The following is an 18,562-nucleotide window of genomic DNA, read 5'->3' on the forward strand; positions in this document are numbered from 1 at the left end:
AGAGAAATATTATCCATACATTAAGCAAATAAAAGTAACATACCAGAAGAGTGAGTGACAGATTCTGAGCTGCACCACTATAGGAGTAGATGGATTTTGACTACTGTTTGCCAAGGTTCAGATAAAATAAACATTAAAAAAACAAAACAAAACAACCCCTCCAAAGCTAAATGTTCATTGATCTAGTTCCAATCTAAAATACATATTTAAGTCTTATGCATCACTTATACCTCCCTCTTCATATTAAAATTCTAGTGCAATAAAAAGCAAGACATACACATGCCTTGCATCCACAGCTTCGGCTTCTCTGTTCATTCTTACAGCACAATGTCCAGGGTAGCACAGTGTTTAAGCTCTCTGCATGAGCTAGCAAGGGTGCATTTTGATTCTGCAACTTTTTTGTGCAATATTAATCATAATTCAGTAGGCTACAACCAACATTTTCAGATGCACCAGTGCCAACATTAATGCAGTATGACACATCAACTATGAGAAGCTGACCAGCTTTAAAACATTAAAGTACAACTATATTTGAGGATGTGTGATACTGAAAAACCTGGTTATGATTCCCAGTATTTGGGAAAAGCTGTTTTTCAGTTTCCTTAAGGGTAGAACAGTGACAAAAAAAGAACCTAAGTTTAGAAATGCTGAAACTGTTAAATCACAAACTGCAATGATGATGTGTTCGAACGTTTAATGAAAAATGCTTCTGCACTCCAATAAATGACTTCTAGAACCATCAAAACACAATAATTATAACACTAATTACTCCAGTGAATCCCAATCCAACTAAAACTGTGCTATTAATTCCATCATAATTCTCAAACACACCAATTTGGACTGGATCTCCCTTGTACACTCTATAAGCATATTGTTAATTGCTTTTATTTCCCATGAAAGAACAAGCACCTGACTTAAAACTTTGGTTATAGTATCATACTTGTAACTCCATGTTCATATGGCTGAACAATTATTTCTTTAGTTAATCACTATTTGATAGCACAGTATTAACTTCTTTCAGCCAACTACATAATATATGGATATTTTCAAGTATGGACTGAAAACTGCAAAGCATGTCCTGAAATTTTATGACTTACTAAGGCCTCAGGAAACCACATGTCTCTGCTTCTCAGCCATTTACTGATCTGACACATCTCTCTGTGTTGCTCCTGTAAAAAAATCACACTGGTTTAAACAGGCACTGCTACAAAGAGCAAATGACTAACAAATTTATAGAACAAGGTACTATACTGTGCAAGGTATTCCAATAATGCGTTTACCATGCTCTTAAAAGCATTATTGCACACAGCTTTGAAGAGAGTTCTGCCTGCCTTTATTTGCTCTATGATTACAGATGCCAAACTGTTTTGCATAAAGTAGAAAGCTGGTTAAGACTGTATTTCCAGCCCCTGCCCTCATATAGTAAGTGCAGATTCTCAAAAAACTCTTAATGAGTAAGTGCTGCAGGCATCTGGCTTGCCATGTGGTTGGGGCTTCTTGGTTTCATGCTGCCAAATGAAGTTAGACATTTTAAATGCATCTGTCATCTTTTCAATGCCATCCTAGGGTGTCATTGCTTCAGCTGGCAGAGAATGGGATGAATCTTGGCTTCCCTGAGTCAAGATATCACACCATTGTGAACAGTTGTTTCAATTATGACTGTCTGCCTTCATAGTAGTAGCTTACTCCATAGCATTCTGTTTGTGTTCTTTCCACAACAAATTATAGCAAATAGCTTCAAGGTAAACTCCAAGAATAAATAAACTCCAAAAGCACATATTCAGTCTTTATTTTATTAAAACAAGATTTGTTCTGCTGAAGGAATGAATGAATTTATAACTGCAAAACAAACAAGGAACAAAACCTTTGCTTCTGGGCATGCTCAGAACTATGCTATTACATATTTTTCTGAAAAATATTATCAGGAATGCTGTAATTCAGCAGGTAAAATATTAAAGGCAAAAACTCAGTGAATTTAGTTACATTAGTGAGAGAGACACATTTTACTTTTCCTATTTGTCCCCAAAACACCAAAAGCTGAAAACCCCTTATTTCCAGTATGAGTTCAGATTACTTTGTTCTCAGGCAGAATGACCCCAAAGGAAGAAGAAAGGAAAACCAACAAAGGAATCAAGAATCATCATCCCACTCCTGTTTCACACCATTTAGTGAGGTAAAGCAGACTCCCAAGCACAGGAGCACCTGTGCCAACCTGCCCTCTGCACTTCGGACTGGGACAACCTCCTCTTCTGTCACCTGTCACTGATTGACTTCTACACAGAATGTACTGCCCTGAAATTTAGCTCTTTACAACATAAAAAAAGAAATCCAAATACATGACTCAGAAAAACAATGGAAACAACAAATCTGAAATAAAATGAGCAGAAGATACAGAGAAAGAACATCCAGCAACACCACCGAACCAGTCTGTAGTATTGCTGTATCCTTACAAACCCACATTGTGTCAAATGACCACAGACAAAAGAGACAAAAAAGCAGATAAAAAATTACAACATCAAGCAAAATTATTGCAAAATACATTATCAGTAACAACAACATGAAAACCATAAAACACATTCTCATTTGGGCACAAATTCAGCATGAAACTTAAAACACAATTTCAGATGAAGCTATAGGCTCATTATAAACAGAAATAACCTCATTTATGTGAGTCCCAGAGAAGGGTACTTTCGTAACACAATTATGTGTGAACATTGGATACAAATGTGTCAGAAAGAACAAGACAGCAAAAAATCCAATCAGAAAATTAACTGAAGAACTGCAAGGTGCAAGTGTCAGATATCTGAAGTTATGGGGGACTGCTATTTTATGTTTGGTTAGCCCCTGGCACAATATGACAGAGTCACACTTATGGTTAACAACCCTAATGAATAATAAAAATCTATCTGCTTAGAATAAGACTGTTTTGAAAGGTTGAATGAGTACTTTATGTGGGGAGAGACTTTTTAAAAATTATGAAACATATAATAAAAACTACAAACTTACACGTCAAAATTGCACATGTACTGAAGAAGAAATGGTAACATTTTCCTCAGCTATTAAAGAAGGTACTGGTTCTAACTGCTGCCAATTTAATCCAAAAGCATGAGCTTATTCCTCTCTACTCCAGCTCTTTTCTTGCTCCTCTATGTTAAGAGATGCAAGCATACTGACAAAACCTCTTTGCCTCTTTGTCTACTAACATTAAAAGAACCCAGTCCCCCCACAGCCAAAAAAACCCACAAGCAAAATAGAAACAAGATATATGACCCAAAAACAACCAACACACCCACCAATTTTGGAGAGAAAGTATTTCAGTTCTCAAGTTTGCCATTGCTGTGGACTTCACAACCATGTTTTGAAGTATTGGTCATGCTGCTAATGAAACAATGTTCTATTCCATAAGGGCAGAAACTCCATTACTCATCTAACAGGAAAGTGCTTGCCTATTTCTCAAGACCCCAGAAATTTCTCCTTCTTGCACATGATATTAAGTATTTTTTCAATATTTTGTTTTGCAAAATGCTCATAATTCTCATTGCAAAGCAGTTTCTGCTTTTGCTTCTCATATCACAGTCTCTTTTTCCTAGTGGTCATCGAGCATGCACAGAAGAGGTTTCTGAATATTTGGAAGTGAGGCACAGATTAACATCCAAGCCTACAGTAAACCTTATTTTGACAATGTCAACCACATAAATGTTTCCAGACTTGTACTTCAAGTCTTATTCTTCTAATAAATTCTTTCATACTTTTTTTTTTTAATTTTTCTTTTTTTTTTTTAAGGAAAATATATAGCTACTTATACTCTTATTTAAATATAACATTTTTCTTCTAAAAATCCCACCCTGATAAGAGGGTCTATTACCAAAAACAAAAGACCTTACAGTCTAAAAATATTAGTAATTTTATAGTCCTCAACACATCTTTATTACTCAAGATTTCAAGGAAAAGTTGTGCACTGGAATAAGACAAATGTACACTGAATGAGTATGGAGAACAGTATTTTGACTCTAAACAAATACACACTAGTGTTCTTAAAGTACAATGTGCATTAAAACTTATTCACACACAGAATAATTCATGCTCTTCACGTGTGAAATACTGTGAAAAATAAGATGGAAGAAGTTAGATAGGAAAACATTCTTGTATCATAAAAATATGTTAGAATGGGAATTATCTATAGTTAAAGCTTTGCTTTAAAACAAACTTTATTTAAAAATCTTCTTTTTATCTAAAAATTAGCCTTTCTATAAAAACCATTCCTTTAAAACTTTGCTTTAAAAACATCAGTTTTATATTAGACAAAATATTAAATTATACAGGCACAATTAGTTGAGGGCTTTAAAAATTTATATTACAGCCCTTCATTTTCCAGTGACTTGCAATATAATCATAAGATTCTGTGTCTACTGACAACCATAGGAAAATTCGTCCAAAGAAATCAACTCTTATATAAAAAACAAAATAAATTAAAACAAAACAAATAAAAAAAATCTGTCAGGCCATATTTGACTTGTAAAGGAACTTACTTTCCAGCTGACACATGCACATCTTTTATTTATCTTAGGAAATATGCATATACATTAAAAACATCCTCAAAATATTCTCTGAACATGTGGTTCATGATGACAGCTTTGATATTTCCTTCAGATACTGTATATTAAAATAAACCATTTCCAGGTCCACCTTTATCTCAGCCCAAATCTGTGACCCTTGGCACGTCAGAAAGAAGTGAATGAAGAATCAAGAATGGTTTTGTTTTCTGGGGGGAAAATGCACAGATATGTTCAATGCCAGAGACAGCAAGGTCTACTCTTTTCCATGTTTTTCTTGTGTTCTGAAAAATGTACTGTACCACTAGAGAATTTATGAAGGTAAAATAGATTATATAATACATCAAACTGAAGATTTGAAAACCAAATCCTGGATTATGATGATGTTTAACTGCATGCTTAATTTACTGGAAATGAACCATTAATCTTAGGTTTTAAAGCACAGAAACATCTGTGAGACTGGCTTTATGTTTCCTAACCACACCAAATAAACTGTCATCACAACAACTATTAAAAAAAGAAAGAAAACTAAACTAAAACACCATGGGTTTGGGTTTTTTTTTCCATAAAACCATAGTAAATGGAACACCAGGAGCCAAACTTGAATCTCTGTGGAATACAATTTTTAGTCAACCAGGTTTTTTAACCAAATATTTGAACTCTAATATATTTAGATGGATGCTGTGTTAGGTTTATTTAAATATTTTACTGAAAAATTAGAAAGTTTGACCTCTAGTCCATAAAAATTTAACCAACACTACACCAAATAAAGCCAGAAAAGCACAGTACCCCAAACTCAAGGCTGACATTCTGAAACAACTTGCTGCTATTTGTTTGCATTATAACTTTTCAATCCCCCTCACTAAGGAATGTAAAATTCACCTACAAACTTAATCAACAAGTTATTCAAAACAAAATTAAAAGCCCTCAAACATAACCCTGTACTTCTTTTAGAATTCAAGACTTCACTTCAGCTACCACCATCTGAACAGTCCCCTAAGGAGACATTTTTCCTTACCAGCATGGTCCATTATTGCTTGATGAGAGCCCACAGTGACTTTCAGTCAAAAAAAAAAAAAACCAAAAGCTTTGGACATGATTTCAGGAACAAAGAAGTCAATACAAAAATGTGTAAAATTATATTTCATTTCAAGAAACCATTGAATTGATCTGAATTGTATCATACTGTATTAATTTTAATGCCATTCCACAGGCAAGTATATATTATGTGTTGAATTAGGTGCACGTATACACAAACACAAAATACATACACAGAATTCAGCCCTGATTGATGTATTATCTTCATTAAACTTCTAGCATAGCAAGTGAGTCATCTTCTGCACTTTAGAATTACGTGAAAAAATTTAAATAGGCACAATTAATTAACACAGCTTCTAAATTACCTTATTATAGTGCACTGTCACGCACTGATAATACCATAATAACAATATGATACCATTCAAGGTCATTTTGCTGATGTACAGGTGAAGACTAGTAAATATGATTATAAGTGCTTTTAAATCAAATCCACAACTTCTGCAGCTTTACACAGTAGAACAGTGCAATACATTGTGTCCCCATATTCCAGGAACAAGAGCTGAGTTTACAGTTGCATTTATTTCACATTAGACTGGCTTTGCACTTTCTGGATCTCTAGCACTTCAACTGCATTGTCTATGGCCTTCTTTCTTCCTCCTTCCTTCTTCCAGGTGCTGGCTATAAAAAAAAAAAGAAAAAGAAGTTCTTTTGGTAGCTAGCTCTCACCTGGTAGAACAAGACAGTTTCGATGTAATGGTACAGCAGAGGTTCTTCTAGAGGGCCGGTTCACAGTGCCAGGATGAACCCGATCTCCACTGACTTCCCAGCTCCTGACTTTGGAGGAAGCTTGCTCTGGTTTCTTGGGAAAAGATTCTGATGTGACTTTCTGCCTTTTTTCAGGAATCCCTGTTACAACTGTTGAGTTCAGAAAGGCCCTTTTTGGTTTCCTTCTCACCTTTAATTTTTTAGCATCTGGCTTCTCTTTCTTAGGGTGCTTTCCCACTGTAGTTTTCCTTGTCTGGTACCTCTGGATGGAGAAAGCAGATTTCTGGGCACAAGGCTGAAGTTGTCTTCTCATACCCTCTTTCTGCTGTTTTTTAGTTCTGGACTTTTGTTTGCCTGTGGTTACTCTGTTTCCTCTCCTCTCAAGATTACATCTGACAGACTTAGATCCTGCAGCCTTTCTGGAAAAAACTGGTTCTTTGTTAGTGCCTTCTTTTCTCCTCCATACTGCTTTTGGAGTCTCCCTCTCTAACCACTCACTCCTGATGGAGGTCAGAGGAGTTTTGGTAATTCTATTAAATGGAATTAATCTACAATCTCCTTCTATCACAGAGTTCAAAGGTGAAATGATTAGGTGTTTAAAAGAGTTCTCAGATACAAGACAATCTGTTTTTTCTGTGGCAACAGATGGTCCATCTGCCTTTTGACTTGAGGCTGCATCATTCCCTTTATCTCGATCTGGCAGGAAAGATGCTGAAGAACTACAGAAGTCTGACCGATTGAGTGACTTTGATGGTGTGCTTTCTCTCTGTGTATCAGCTGGTTTCTTCATGTTTGCATCAAAGCTGAGACTTCTGAAAAGCTGTCGAACATGAGAGGGCTTTTTGGCCTTTTCTCCAACTGTACTCTTAGGAGGTGTTTTCAGAATTCGATTTGTCAGTGGGTCATAATATTTGAGAGAACATTGTTTGTATTTATATCTTACAGAGTCCTTGCTATCTGTGGAGTGATGGTTTTTTCTCATTTTGGGAATATCTATAGGTTTACCTTTGCACTGTTTTACCTCTGGGCATGAGAGTACATACACCACTGTCTTGGGCTGTACAGGACTCATGATCTTGCTATAGGACTCCGGAAGTTTAAGGGCACATAGTCTAGTTTTCATGTTTGGAGTTTTTTCATTCTCCAGACATGCAATGCTTGCTTTCTGATCAGCTGGATCAGATTCCCTTCTAGACATTTTCCTTTTGGCCACAGGGTAGTTCAGCAGACTTGTTTGGGTGCCATGGCTGACTTTCACCACCTGACACCTTGAAGCCAGGCGCCATGTCCTTTTCCTAGGCATTTTTACAATTTGTGGGTTGCATAGTGTATCCGAGGCTAAAGATGGGTTATCAAAATCAGAGCCACCACTTAAAGCATCATTAAATTCTGGCAGTGCTTTAACTGGTGCACTTTCTGTTCTATTACCCTCAATAATATTGATCCTTTTTTCATCCTTCTGCTTTTTTTTCTTCATTCTCTTCCCTGTACAATTGGCTGAGGATTCACTGTTAAAGTAGCAGCGAAAACGACCTTCCCTGAAATCACGCACAAGTTCTTCAATTTTTATATCATCTTCATACATTATTTGAGACCAAGTTTTTCCCACAAAAGAAGGAGGCACGTGAGGCAGGGCTGGAAGAACTGGTTCTTCGGTATGAACTACAACGTCCTTTTTCACTGCTTCTATTTTCTCTAATGACTCAGTTTTTAAAACAGAAGAGAGCTGTGTTCCATAGTCCTTATCTTGCAAACATACTTGGACCTCTTTCAGGAATTCTATATCTTTTATAGCTGCCTTGGGTAAATCTGTCCCTACCTGGATTGGTGCATCACAGTCAAAACTCATTTCAGAGCCCTCTAAATTAGTATGGTCCAGAAGTGATGAAAAAGGTACACTGGGATTATTCTCTTTTTTGAAACAAATTTCTTCAGATGTAGTTTCATGGCAGTATTTCACAATTACATCTTCAATAGTTTCATCCACTGAACTTTCATCACGTCTGTTTGTCTTTATGTTTTTGCATCTTGCTAGCTGTGGGGATGTCCCAGGATCTAGGGAGCTGCTGATACCCACAGTATCCCTGAGATGGAGATCAGACACCAAAGTTTCATCCTGAGTTCGTAAACTATCTCGCTTTGAGAGAGATTGACCTGAGGTAATAAAGGAAGAATTGCTGTGGCTGTGTGTAGGATTCTGATGAGAAACTGAAGGGCATTTTGGGTGAACCAGTGCTGGAGCAGGATTCAAGCGTGGGTTCAATAACACATCCCTACTGCAGACCTCCACTGCTCTTTCATCACATCCTCTTCGCAGAAACAGATTTGATGCTGCCAAATCCCTAACATTTCTTCCTGTTTTAGGATTAACAGAGGAACTGTGGCTTGTAGGGCTGAGAGAAAACTGCTGAGGTACAGGGCTCACAGCTGTAGACTGACCTTCATGGCTATGACCTGCAATTCGGGCATGTTTCAGATTTACCCATTTCTTATCACTACAAATGCCAGCAGACTGCTGGGATATCCCTGGAACACGTTCCTGGCCTCTTTGAAGTTTTTGAAAACCTGCTTGTGTAACAGAAGTTTTCTTTGTTCCCTCATGAGACAGGCATGGAACAGAAGAGCCTATTTCACGAACAGACTCCTGGTCCTTGCTGGAAATCTCCTGTTTCTCACTATTCTTCTTTTTCTGCATCTCTTCTGAGGACAGGCAAGAAATCCTAGGAGGCTCCAGAGTGACGGGGAATGGCATGTCATCATAGGTTGGTCTAAAGGGGAGGGAAGAAAAAAAGCAGCTTAGATAAATACTGTAAATATGCTAAAAATGTTTCAAACAACAGCAGTGTGGGGGTTTTTTATGAGTCATTACCTAGACTGCATCACTTCTAATGGACAAACTGAAATAACTACAGCTGTTCTATGTATCTCAGAGATATTCAATTTTTTTAAATTATGGAGGGGGAAATGCTCCACAAAGCTAAAGATAACAATTTGGGCATTAGTTTAGCCCCCTCTTTATGCAATCATCAATTAAGAATGGCCAAACATAGATTACAATACTTTTATAAATACAGCGCAGCAGAAAAAGTAAAGATATTTGGATATTTCCTTTGTTTGAAGTGCTAAGCCTTTAAACTTTTATAGAGGTGATTGCATTGATCATACTATCATTACTTAAAATTGAGCTTTGTAGAGAAATGGAACATAATAAATGGAACATAATAATAGGACACAGCATAAAACCATTGTTGAGTATAAATGCCCTTTTCCCTACAAAACATGGCTGCCTGATAGGAACTCTGCACATGTGGCCATGGAATTCCATGTTTACTGTTTCTCACAGACACCACAGCTTCTGACTCACTCCTGCAAGAAGCCAAGTCAGGATTGTTCAGCCTTGCTGTGACAACAGATTTCTATATATTCTGTAACTGGCAGTTCTGTCTTTAAGACTGCCTCAAACACAAGGGTTTGTGTCTTCCAGAATTAACACAGCTAACACATATGGACTATTTTTCCTATGCAACACAGAAACCCACAAGGCTTTAATGTGTAGCAGCCAGGCAAATTCAATGGAAACAATTTTTAAAATATGTAAATATAACTGAAGAAGACAATATTGTGTTTCACTCAAAAATTATAACCATCTTGTGAGACCCAAACAGATGTTTACTTTATTACATGGCAGACATCAGCTAACAGAAGTATTGTGAACAAATTTTATAGTACAGTAATTTCCTTGGTTATATAACTAAGACTACATACAACTAAGAGATATAGGACCGAGTAAGCAAGAGAAATCTCATATAATGAAACATTTAAAAAGAACTATTACTATATGAATGCAAAGTAATCAAACACATCAGATGATCAAACAATGCCTATCATCTGAAACGCTGCTTTGCCCTTGCATGAATTCTTGGTCACTTAAGCTCTGAAATAGGACCTAAAGGGAATGCCAGATGCAACAGAATTAATCTTTTAACTTCCTAACTTCAGGGCTATTCCATCTTTGTGCAAAACATCTTTGCATCCTGGCACCTGGACCTTGCTGAAAGACTGAATATAAAACTAAATAAATTTTCATATGGAGAAACTATAACAAACTCCTAGTTCTCTAGCTCAGTTTACAGCCTACAAGCACTTCTCAAAAATTACTTTTAAGCAAATGTCCCTGGGGGAAGAGAACAGAACAAGAGTTTTATGTAGTTAGGAACTTTTGACAGTTTTGCTACAAATTACCCCCTTAAGTAGAATGAAGATTTACTTTCTAAAATGCTCAATACTATTTCCTTAGGTAAAAAACTTACATACCAAGTGTTTGGAGGAAGAAATGATTTGATGGTTTGTGGGTGTTTGGTTTTGTTTTGTTTTTATACTGGGGGAGAACAACAATATCCTTTGAAATTCAGTATAAGCCAAAGCTCTGGTGAATTTTTCCTTTTTCCACATAACTACCAGGTATACTGGTTCTGTAAAACAAATTGAGTCTTACAAATATTTCCATAATCTTTTAAAATTGCACATAAAGATCCCTTTTATGAATTCAGCTAAACAGCAAAAACAGGTATTTAAAGAACTTGTGAAACTGTATAAAAACCCAAGTGTTTTAACATGAGAAAGAAGAGAATCAAAATCTTACCTCAAGTGTCAGTTAAGACCATAACTTTCTTTTCAGAGCAGGACCACAGCATAAATCTATTCATGCTTTCTTTTCCATCTTTGCTTTACTTCCTCCAAACTCTGTCTAGATTTGCGATTACTTACCACTCCTTCCTCCAACTTAATCTAGATTTTGAATATTATTTTTCTCACTCTATTCCTTCTACCAGCAACTTAGAGGAACCTGGGTAGATTGTTTTGCCTTGTTAGTAGGTTTTGTTCACCAAACCTTGTATTAGTGACACCTCCAGAGAAGCCTGACTTAAAGTGAATCCTATATTTTCTCCACAGCAAAAAATGCTGAATGTTCTCGATAGTGCAATAAAATCTATTTATTTAAGATGGGAGGACAATTTATTTACTTGTAGTGACGTGTACATCATGTCCTGGGCTAGTCTGGCATAGATATGCATATTAGCTAGTTCTGGCACATCCAGAATTGGTAATACTAATGAGTGCTTTCAAACAAAACATCCTTCTGCTTGTTTGTCAAGACACATAGCAGAGTTGCATATTGAGAAACACTGTACTGGGATCAAATTGGGATCTTTGTCTGCCTTTCAAAACACTACAAATGAGGTTTAATGGATTTTCCTTCATCTACAGAGAAAAATTTAACACACTGATCCTCTTATTACTCTTGAAACATGCACATGATAAATAAAGAGAACTTTTCAAAATCTGAGCATTAATGAATTGGCTAATTAATGTAATTCAAGTATTAACTGAACAGGTGAACTGTTAATGAAAAAATAAACATGTAAATACTTACCTGACATAATCAACAAACCAAAATTATACACCCTTTCAAAACATACATTAAATATACTGCTAAGCATATATATATATATATATGTAAGGCCCAGAATTAAAATATTTAGAATAAAACATATAAAGCTCAAATTTAAAGAATTTGTAAATGCATGTGAGATTGTACAATCTGCCATTGTAAGTGTTGACCTATATATTCCTTCTTTTTAAGGTCCTCATATTTAAAAGCTATTAGTGGTGGTGTTTCAAATCTATAAGTAGTGAAGTTTTGTCTTCATATAAACAGCAACTGTCTCCATTGAGCAAGTTTCACCTCAAATGAGCCAAATTTACTGCTCAGCAGTAGAATAAACAGAGGAATTCATAACACATGCATTCCACTTACACATATTAAAATAAAAAGCCTTCTGTATTATACCTGCTGTCATGGTATCTGTGGGGATGATGCTGCAAAACATCTTGAAGGAAACGCTCCATCAAGCTACTGGTACCCGTACGATTCCTACAGTATGTTGTAAAATGTCTGTGCTGGGAGCTGAAAATGTGCTGGGGAAAGATGCAACAGATGATTAGTCTAATACTACAGCTAACACACAGGCCTAGTCCTAAAAATTCCTTCCCAGGTTAAACGTTACACCATTGCTAGGAAAATATTTAAATAAAAAGAAAAATCTTCTTTTACTATTTTAAAATCTTAATTGAGATCTTTAAGTATGTTTGGGCAGTCTCAAATAATACAAAAAGGTATTGAAGCATCTTTCTGAGTTGGAACTTAAATTATGGTTCTGGTAGCTGCTGACAAATCTCTTCTAACTAGTACAAATACTCTCACAAATCCCACAGTTGCTCACAAGTCTCTTAACCAGAACAAATACTATAAATGTATGTATAAATTACTTATAATATTCTTGAACTTAACATGAGCAAACATCCTGCAACTCACTCAAATTAACAATAATTTCCTTAAGTGCAGAAGATTAAATAGGCTTCTACTTTCTCATTAAAAAAGTCTATAAGACAGGAGACTGACAAAAGAACTGAAAACGCTTGATCAAATGTCTCCAGCCTTGATATCAAAGATATTACTATAACCCTAGTACTTTAAAATATATAGAGATCTCAAGATTAAAGACACAGAGAAAATCATAATGGGTGCAATGTGTGGCACTTCAGAAAAGCAGCTGTGTGCCACTCCATCAGCATGTTCTACAAGAGGTAACAAATAAGCAACGGGTCTTCCTGACGGCACATATCGTGCAATTCACAAACAGCTCATTTTTCACTCAGTATTGGTTGTGGGGTGTAGAAACTGATATTTATGAGTTGATAAAGCCTTAGGTACTCCTTGCTATCTGCTGCCAAATTATGCAGAAGCTGCCTCACCTGTTCCAGATTACTGTAGTGTACATGGCAACAGTTGCAGTATCCTTGTCTACTTTGCACAGTGGATGCTCCAGGCCGAGGATGTTCTTGTCCTCTTCTCTGTAAACTAAAAGAAGCAGGTAATATTGTCAAGGCATGTTGTGTTGTTTAATCCATGTCCTTGGCATTGAAATTCTAAATATCTATCTTACTACACAGATGGGAAAAATTTGCAAGATAAATGGTTCCATTTTAGAACTGTAATGGTGAGACTATGCATTTTAAAGTATTCTCAAGCAAATTTCACTAAAAAACTTTTTTCCTAAATGCAGAACAAAGAATAACAGCTTAAAGGCACAGTTAGCTGAAATCTGAAAATAATTGCTTCTAAAGAAAAAGGCATTTTTTTTCTTTTAATTTGTCTGTTTGTTAGTATTTTGAAATAAAAAGAAGAAAGGACAAAAAACACTTGACACCCCCATGGTAGTTTGGGGCACTACAACATGCCTTCCCCACAGTTTTTACCAGTGCATGGGTGTAAGATACAAAGGACCTCCAATCATACACTTAATCCATTTTGTGTCACCGTCATCCATTACACAAGGTAACAGATAAGGCTGAAAAGCAGATTCTTCCCATTTTACTTTGTAAGCAGTAAGCTGGATGCCAGTTAGATCATCACCTAACTTACCTGCTACTGCTGTCCTGCCGTGGAGAGCCCTCAGCACCATGTCTTTGGATTCCTACAGAAAAACAAAAACAACAACCAAGAAATAACACATGTACAGAACACAAAAACCAACAGAGTATCAAGGAGATGAAGAGTTTTACCTGCATCTAGCTACTTCTCTTACATTGCATTTGTCAAAACTACTATTTTAAAGGAAGATAAAAGTTTTAGTAAGTTCAAAAAAGTGTGAAGAGATCCTTTTGTTAGTAAAGTTCATCCAATAACTTCATAAAATAAGCTTTACTCTTTCATAGCTGAGGTGAGTGAGTTTTTCTACTGATTTGTCCATGGCAATCTACACTGGTACTGCAACATCCATGATTACTGAGATAAAATGTAAAGTGTCTCAAACAGCTAACAACAGGACAAGAGAATTACACCTACATAGAAATTTTGTGGATGATTCAGAAGTCACTCCTTCCATCTAAGTTCCATGATGAAATTTAAGAAATCAAAGTAAGCAATTGAACTGCAAGATGAGCTTATACTTCTATTGATAGTTATTACGTTTTTAAATGTAACTGCAACAAAAACTTCTTTGAACTTTTTCAACTTCTTACCTTGTGCTGAAGAAGCAGAAGCTTCATCAGATCGTTTGATTCTCTCAAACATCTGTAAATAAAAAATTTTTAAAGTCAGTAATTTTAGAAATTAATTTTAAAAAATTTTAAAGTCAGTAATTTTAAAGACATTTTAAAGACTGAAGCTCTTCCTTCAGTCCAAGCTTCTTTAAAAGCTCCAAACTGTTTCAGCTATAGACCAATACCTGATTTAAATAAAGCTGCATTCTAAAAAGAAACTTCTGCTTTACTAGGTTACCCTAATGTTACATTTAGCAATACGTTCTAGCTTTGATAGAAGGGGCTAACTTTTAATTAATGAAATCAAATACTATACTTATGAGCAGAGCACACACTCTGTTAGGCTATTAAGCAGTAATCTTGTCAAATTAATTTAATTACTTAATTTCCTAAGTTGCCTTAACAATTAAGACGAGAGATATATGTGAGGAAACCCATATGAGACCTATACTACACAAAGTAATTATCTAGGCTGGAAAAGGAAGCCTTATTACTCAAAAGATCTGCCAATCAAATTTGAATCTCACAATTTTAAATAAAAATATGACTGCAGCAACAAGCAGTTACATGCTTTGGGGTGTCCAAACACAAAGGACTTCTAGGTGTCACACAGGCCTTTTATGCTATGGAATGTAAACATTAAATCATCTTTCTAGTACCTACCTTAGAGACACCAGCCTTCCTCATGCACCAAAGCTGACTCCAGACTAGCAAGCAATAAATGTCAAACAGGAGGCCATTTGCAGTGCAGGACACTTCTCTCATCCCATCTGGCAACATGGAAGTTAAAGAGCCTTTTAAAATAACATTAATAATGCATGTTTTCCATGCCCGAAGGCATGTAAATTTTTCTGTACCATTTTGCAAACAGTTGAACAAATGGATAAATCTTTTTGAAGTCTACAGCACATCTTTTTTTAATATGGAAGTAATTTTGACAGTCTTTCCTATATAAATGTTAACCATTCCTTCTGGAATGACTTTGTGTCTTCTTTCTTCCTCATGGGCCCTGTGTACTAAACACTGTTGTCCTTTCTGAGACTATGCACTGCTCATGATAAAATACTTGAGCTGTTATAGCAGTTATGGTCAGAAGGAATATCTTAATAGCTCAATTTTAAACAGCCCCTCACCAAAACAACATAATCCACCAAAACACCAAACTCCTTCTACTTATAATTGTGTTGCAATTTATGTAATAATATTAAAAAACAAAATAAACAAGAAACCCCAGATGTTCCAATAAACCTTTTCATCTGGCAGCTGAGAAAAGGTTTTTTGACAGATCAACTGATCTCAATAGTCCTGTTCTATTTCCTACACACTGCCAGGATCTGAAAGAAAGTGAAGGAAAAACACAGAAAACTATCCCTCATGACGGATGCCTTAGTTAAAATCACTTGTTCTACCTGCTTGAAGTCAACTTCCTGCTATTTTAAGTCTTACTGTAGACATACAATGTTATGATAAAGCTACAAGTGTGGCAAGTGTAGCAGAGGAGGCACCCAGGCAGCTCCACAGCCAGCAGGGGACACCACAACCATTCATCCCCACCCACTGCTCCAAAAGGAGATTAAAGACACACCAACGTTTAGTTCAGTCTCAAAGATGCTGAGGAGAGGTAACTGCAGTATGTTGGAGAATGGAGGAAAATCTGTTGTCTTAGAGGAGTTTCTTAGAGGAAAACCTATTCTCTTTATATTAGTGTTTTGAAAAACCCCAAGTGTACAGGATATACAGCTTGCTTACCATCTGAAGTTAAACTTAACCCACAAGCTAATAAAATTAAGGAGACCTACTATGTAGATACCTTGTTTATGTTGCTAAAATCTGGATTGCCTGAGAGCCTTACTTTTTTAAAACAGGGACTACAGCTATAAATCCACAAAGGATTTTTCAGATTTTCAAGGAAAGACTGCATAATTCTGCCTTAGTTAAGACATTTACAGTGGGAACTATCTTAAAGTGTTGGATTAAGAATAAATAAATACTATCTGTTCAAGATAAAGCTTAAATGTTTTACAACAAAAAAAATCCTTTAAATTGTAACAAATGTATAAACAACCAGTTACATGCAGAAATATTATTTGATTTTGTAAAACTCTAATCAAGCTATTTTAGCAGCTGTCTCTAAAACCAATGCTTCGTTTTGGCTTCATTGAACTACTCTATGTACAGCAGGTAGAGAATGAAAATCTTCAGTCATATTTAATAACACAACCAAAAGGTATGAAACACATTAAAATTTTTAAAAATAATTTAAAAGAAAAAAAAAAAATCAGTGCTGTATTCTGATAGTATTTGGGCGTCAAAGGCATCAGATAAACTCTCCAGAGTGTCTAGAGTGACACTCCCGACAGTGACACTCTTGTACCGCAACAAGTAAAATAAAAAGGGTGAAAAGGCAATAAAAACTGCTCCTCGAAATACACCCCATAAACACCTCAGCCCCCGCTTCACCTGAGAGCAGCTGCGCTGGGCAGGCAGGGGAGAACAAGTCCCTCCCCTAAGCAGAGGCACGGCCAAGTGCCTTCCCACAGCGCTACCACTGCAGGGAGGGAGGCGGCAGCTCCGCTCAGGAGCGGCCTCTGCCCCGTGGCCTCACCGCAAGGCGCGGGTCCGGTCCCGTCCCGGCCGCACCGAGCCCGCGGTGCCCGCCTGGCCTCGCCCCGTCTCCCGCCGGGCCCCCCGCCCGGCAGCCGAGGGGCCGGGACCGGCTGTGCCCGCGGGAGCTCCGCCCGCCCCGCCCCGCCGGGAGCCGCCACCCGCGGCCGGGCGCTGAGGGGCCGCTGAGGCGGTCGAGCACTCGTCCGCCCGCTCCCGGTTCCCCGCTGCCGGCGCCGGCTCACCTCCATCATTCCCCGCTCGCTCTCCAGTGCCGCCCTGGGGTCAAGGGACGCCATCCTCTGCTTCCTGCTCCGGGTCGGCGGGCCGCGCCCCGCGAAGGGAATGGCGGGAGCTGCGGTTCCCGGGCCGCTGCTCCCGGCCCGGCGCGGGCGCCTCCTTCCCTCAGCGCCGCGCTCCGCCCGCCCGGGCTCCCGGCCCGCAGCCGCCATGCGGCCGGGCTGTCGGAGCTGGGTCGGCGCGCCTCGCACGGAGCCCCGAAGCCCCAGAGCCTCGCTTCCTGCAGCGCAGGCGCTGTATAACTTCCCCAGAACACCTCGGGGTGGCGTCTTTTGTCAGCCCCGGCAGGGTGGTTTTGGTTATGGAAAAGTAACCTCTTAGCTGAGTTTCATTTCAACAACTGTACTAGTCATTTTCTCCTTCAAAACACACTATTTCATATACTTGAAAGTAAGCTAAAGCGTTAACTAATTTTATTTTATTTTCGGCCATTAAAAGTAGCTTGCTTTACACAGTGTGGATTGTTCAAGTAGGTTTTATCAGAACGTTAAAGTCTGACTTTACCAGAGTTAATACTAGAGCTGCTTTCCTTCTAAGTGGGCTTAAGAATGTGACCTTACCTCAGGTTCTCTTTATATTCATTTACAGAGTTTTGAACGTTTATCTCATCTCCTCTGGGAAACCAGCCATTGCATATTTCTTTCATTATGCTGAAGCAGCAGGGTGTTTTCAGTAATCCAGGCAGACACAAAGTCAACACAACACCCTTATGTGTGAAGACAGGTGCAGATACAGGCTTGGATTGTGCAATGGAGGAAAAACAATCCTGAATGCACTGCAATACAGAAAATTTAAAGAAGTTGCTGTTAAAAGGCTCTGCTGTGTGGCTATGTGATTATGAAACCATGGCTTAGAAATGTCCACCCACGCTGAGCAAGTAACTCAATACAAATTTCACATGACAGAAGAGTAGGAGAAGGCCGCTCTTTAGGAAGGTTGGATTTAGTTGCTGTTGGATTCTTTTGATACATGCATGCCTATGAATACATCTTTCTTGCTGAAAAATAAATATTTATTACAAAACAAAAGTTGCCTGATGATATTTTGTTGCCTAGTACGATACACAACTTGGGGAAACTGGAACTTTCGGCTGAGAGCATTTGCACGCATGGAAGGCTCAGGCACATGCCCAAATTATTGCACATCAGCAGAGCTTCATTGTTTAAACATGTGGCAAATACATATATAGACATGTT

At 37.7% G+C, this 18,562-nt stretch overlaps 1 protein-coding gene across 2 annotated transcripts; it reads right to left on the bottom strand.

Annotated features, from left to right (window-relative positions):
• Positions 1-1,779: 1,779 nt before the first annotated feature.
• ZDBF2 (zinc finger DBF-type containing 2) lies at positions 1,780-17,580 on the bottom strand. 2 transcript variants are annotated; one of them, XM_014265104.3, is made up of 8 exons: positions 17,312-17,580; positions 15,126-15,232; positions 14,442-14,493; positions 13,843-13,894; positions 13,173-13,278; positions 12,208-12,335; positions 6,547-9,124; positions 1,780-6,269 (listed from the first exon to the last, which is right to left on the bottom strand). In XM_014265104.3, exons 2-8 carry the CDS (start codon positions 15,225-15,227, stop codon positions 6,228-6,230), a joined length of 3,060 nt encoding a protein of 1,019 aa, XP_014120579.2. In that variant the 5' UTR covers positions 15,228-15,232; positions 17,312-17,580; the 3' UTR covers positions 1,780-6,227. The 2 variants fall into 2 exon arrangements, with proteins under 2 accessions (XP_014120579.2, XP_014120577.2); XM_014265102.3 differs by having other exon boundaries at positions 1,780-9,124.
• Between the last annotated feature and the right edge of the window lie 982 nt (positions 17,581-18,562).

This window comes from Zonotrichia albicollis, chromosome 10 (genome assembly GCF_047830755.1).
Source record: "Zonotrichia albicollis isolate bZonAlb1 chromosome 10, bZonAlb1.hap1, whole genome shotgun sequence".
Taxonomy (NCBI): Eukaryota; Metazoa; Chordata; class Aves; order Passeriformes; family Passerellidae; genus Zonotrichia; species Zonotrichia albicollis.